Below are 3,843 nucleotides of genomic sequence, written 5' to 3'. Positions count from 1 at the left end.
GTAATGTAAAATTCAATCCCATCATGATTATTTGAGTTTGTCAATGAAGAATATGTTTTTCTATAAAATCACTCTAGAATTGATCAATAGTGCTTTGCGTTTAGGCAATATCTTTATCTGATTATCTTTAAACATGTCACATTTCTCCCTGTAGAACACACACACACACACATACTCCTAAGGTCAAAATGCCAAAATTTTTCTATATTTGTAACATTTCATGGTATTAAATGTAAAATTTTATTTCAAGGACTACCACAGCCTAGAAATAAATATAATCCAAGCACTGAGATAGTACATTTCAGAAAATAAGCTAGTATTTTCATGATAAATTTTAGATACCTATTAGTTGTCATTCCAAAAGCTCATTGCATTCTAGATTCTAGAATTAAAAGGGGAGGGTTATACATTTAGGAAGTATAAGCTGAAATGATTTATTACAATTCAATATAGAATATTTATCAGAGTCAAGATAACAATCAATGTGCACAAAAATTTACATAACAAGAGGAACGACAGACAATGCAGCACCTTTAGAAAAAATAATTAAAAATTTTGTTGCATTTACAGATAAGTGCCACACTGAGAATTTACAACACAGTAATTTACTGCAATCAACGACAGGAGAGTTCCATAAAGAAACAAAGCCCTTACACTCCAGATTTTAGAAGGTATTATTGGAATGCTTAACTAGAATCACAGAATTTGTACATCCTTCAGGGTAGAGCTGGCAAAAATCACAAAAGGTTTTCATAGCATATATTATATAAAGGAGTCCACTGTGTTTGGACAGCTGGCTTAGAGTCTCTGACAGGTGTGAAGCCTAGAAGAATTACTAGCTTGATGGTGCTCTTTCTGTATCTGGCAAGACAGACCTTCTTCACAGTAACAACGCTGGAATATCTCCAGCCCATGAGAGCCTTTTCTCCTGTGCTTGGTGCACACTTGACCTTCTTTGAGGACAGGTTTACAGATCTTTGACCAGAAGTGTCTAGCACAACACAGGCCTGTGGCACAATCTGATGATCGGAGACAGACAGAACCTTCTTGTCCTAGGAAAGAAGAGACAATAAGAAAAGTACATTGTCACTGCTAACCCTGCATTATTTCACGAAGGTAATCCAAAAAGCACTTCTGATGTGTTAACAAGGAAGAAAGAGTCTTAAGGTCCCTTAACCTACCTTTGGTATGATACGTTGTTGAAGACAGTGTAGTTCTTCTGGGGTACCCATCCAGGGTGCTGTGATCATTACCAAAGCTTTCAATAATTGTTTCTTCGATTTCCCCTCGATGGAAATGATTGTGATCAGAAGGCATACACAGTCCTAAGGAAGTGGGAGATTGTGATTAACTCCTGAGCTGTACTATGTTACCACTCACAGCTGTGACAGGGACAGCCTGTTATGCCTCCACCAATGTGAGAGACCTGATTGTAGTGACATGATTTTAAACACAAGCCAAACTTCCTAGTGTTAGTGCAAAACCCCCAGGACAGAAGCATCAATGTGTACACTGTGCAGTGATATACAACATCCCTAATATAGCATTTAAAATACTTTCCTACCAAACAGGTAGTGACAGTGCGTCTTCTGCCCATTTTAGTTGCACCCTTGGTTGGGGTAAGAAAAATCAGTCACTTAAAATTTGTTTTTTAAAAATAACTTCTCTGCCCTTCATGCTATATGGGTACTGCCACTAAATTAAGCAAATGCAATACCAGCTGCCTGGAAGATTGCAATCTCACCCACCAGTTACTTTACTGTGTAATTTCTATATTACAGAGATCTAGTTAGTTCATCCTGAAGTATTACTGAGTCCTAAGGAGGATTGCCACCCTTAAGTTTATTTCTGGAGTCTTCCCTGGCTGTCTGAGTCTACCTCTTTGAGACATTAAATTTTAGTGGATCTGTGGTTGGGGAAAGGAGTACTTATTTTAAGGTAGCAGGAGGTGGAGGCAGAGGGGAGGATGAAGAGGCCAGGATGCGAGGGTATCAAGATCTCCCTTAAGAGTGGCCAGCACAGATAAATCATTGTCTTCTGGCTGACAACAGTTTCATCAGGGATCATGAGGGAGAGGCTAGACTGGCAGAGCACAGAGAGGCACTGTAAGAAAAATGGACAGGGTAGCTGAACATCAACGTCCCTTTCCTTGGTATCTGTATAATCCCACTCTTCCTAACCCCTCTTCCTTCTCAGTTGACATTAAGTCTGTTGCAAAACATTTTTTTTTAATGGAGGGGTCCAGTCTGAGATAAGTTGCTGTGTTAAATGACTGAGGGACAGAGGGAGACACAGAGCTCCAAGACCCCTAAACGTTTCTCTCCTCCGAGATAAACACTAACAAAATATCTGAGGGGAACCTTGCATGCTAAATGAATACCCATTTGCACATGTGGCGCCGCAGCTTTCACGGAGCACACAACGTTTTCTCCTATCCGCAAGTGAGCAAAGGCGGGATAGTTTGAGTCCGAAACAGAGCTAAGGAACTCACCGTTTTTGCAGTAATTTCCAGGGCAGCACATAGCATGACGCATGCAGCGTTTTCTGCGCTTCCTGCAGGCGAGACAAATCTGCGATCCGGTGCCTCCTCCCCGGGTAGGACTCGCGCAGTACTCATCCGTGCTGCACTCTTCGTCTTCCACGCACGGATATGGCTGCGGGAAAGGGGCCAGGAGAAGATGAGACACCTAGGCATCCAAGTACCCACACTCCTGGACCTGGACACTAATCTCAGTCCTTTTCTGCCCACCTGTCCAAAAGTTGTTGCCACCTACTGCTCCCAAATACAGGTTCCAAATGCGCCCCGAACCACACACTAGTTCGTTCTATACCCTTCTCCCCAGATGAAATCTCTTCGGGTCACAGCGTTCCCAGATCCCCGAGACCCTTCTCACCTGGTAGTTGTCAACTGTCTGGTACTTGTTCCCTCCAACGTACAGAATTCCCGGAGCCGCGCTGACTGGCGAGCCTGGGTGCCCCGCCGCGCCGCCCAGCGGTGGGGGCAGGTTCTTGATGGCGTTGGAATTGAGAACCAAGTTCAAGGTGGCGCTCACTCCTAGCAGAGAGTGGCCGCAAACAGCCACTGCTACCAGGGCGACCAAGACCCGGGCAGCTCCCACTGCCCCGAGAGCCTTCATCTCAGAAGAACTCCAGAGAGAGAAAGAAAGAGAAAGGAGGAATGTCACTTTGCAAGCCTGATCCCCAACGAAGCCGTGCTGGCGCGGCTGCAGAGTGAGGCTCCCGGAGCCTCCAGCACTCGCACAGTCCTGACTGCAGGACGCATGAAGCTCTGTACCGCCACCGCCACCACGACTGCCTTTATACTGCGGGCTCTGAGCATTCCGGCCCCTCCGGGGGAGACAACAAAGCTGGGATGGGATTTCAAAGCTTTGGGAGGGGCTGGGAGCGGGTGTGTTTGTGTACTTGAATGGGGGCCTTTGACACTCTCCACCCCGCCCTTCCCTTGCGCATTCGTTCCACCGGTCCTGCACACCTTCGGGAGGACTAATCAGTGAGCTTTAGAGCCGACGACTTTAATAAATGCGGAAAGGAGAAGGAACTTTGGAAACACTGGTTCCCTTGCCTTGCAGTAGGGGTTGGGTTATCAGGATCCGAAATACTTTTCAGAACAGAATTGTGATGTTCTCTGCAAGGGCACACTTCTCCTCTCTCCCTAACGCCAGTACTGATGTATTGTGCACAGAAATAATATTCAGCATTAAATACACCCCGATCAGTAATTCAAAGGCTACATCGAAATCTTTCCGGGAAAAGGACCAGGTGGCCAGTGCAAGTTGCTGATTAACCCTTTAGAGTCACGGTTTGCAGACTTGGGGTGAGGTG

General features: G+C 45.1%; 1 protein-coding gene across 1 annotated transcript; it reads right to left on the bottom strand.

Annotated features, from left to right (window-relative positions):
• Nucleotides 1-205: 205 nt before the first annotated feature.
• On the bottom strand, nt 206-3,332 carry DKK1 (dickkopf WNT signaling pathway inhibitor 1). The gene is made up of 4 exons (XM_033130756.1): nt 2,895-3,332; nt 2,492-2,654; nt 1,182-1,325; nt 206-1,052 (listed from the first exon to the last, which is right to left on the bottom strand). Exons 1-4 carry the CDS (start codon nt 3,135-3,137, stop codon nt 799-801), a joined length of 804 nt encoding a protein of 267 aa, XP_032986647.1. The 5' UTR covers nt 3,138-3,332; the 3' UTR covers nt 206-798.
• Nucleotides 3,333-3,843: the final 511 nt, after the last annotated feature.

Source organism: Rhinolophus ferrumequinum, chromosome 16 (genome assembly GCF_004115265.2).
Source record: "Rhinolophus ferrumequinum isolate MPI-CBG mRhiFer1 chromosome 16, mRhiFer1_v1.p, whole genome shotgun sequence".
Taxonomy (NCBI): domain Eukaryota; kingdom Metazoa; phylum Chordata; class Mammalia; order Chiroptera; family Rhinolophidae; genus Rhinolophus; species Rhinolophus ferrumequinum.
Note: the sequence above shows the minus strand (reverse complement) of the source record. Positions and strands in the feature narration are given on the sequence as shown.

Bases quoted from the DNA above. Each gene is read 5' to 3' on its own strand.
- DKK1 (XM_033130756.1), bottom strand. From the start codon at position 3,137: ATGAAGGCTCTCGGGGCAGTGGGAGCTGCCCGGGTCTTGGTCGCCCTG. The intron at 2,655-2,894 runs GTGAGAAGGGTC...CCTTTCCCGCAG, and splicing joins AGACAGTTGACAACTACCAG to CCATATCCGTGCGTGGAAGA. The intron at 1,326-2,491 runs GTGAGTTCCTTA...CCACTTCCTTAG, and splicing joins TGGAAATTACTGCAAAAACG to GACTGTGTATGCCTTCTGAT.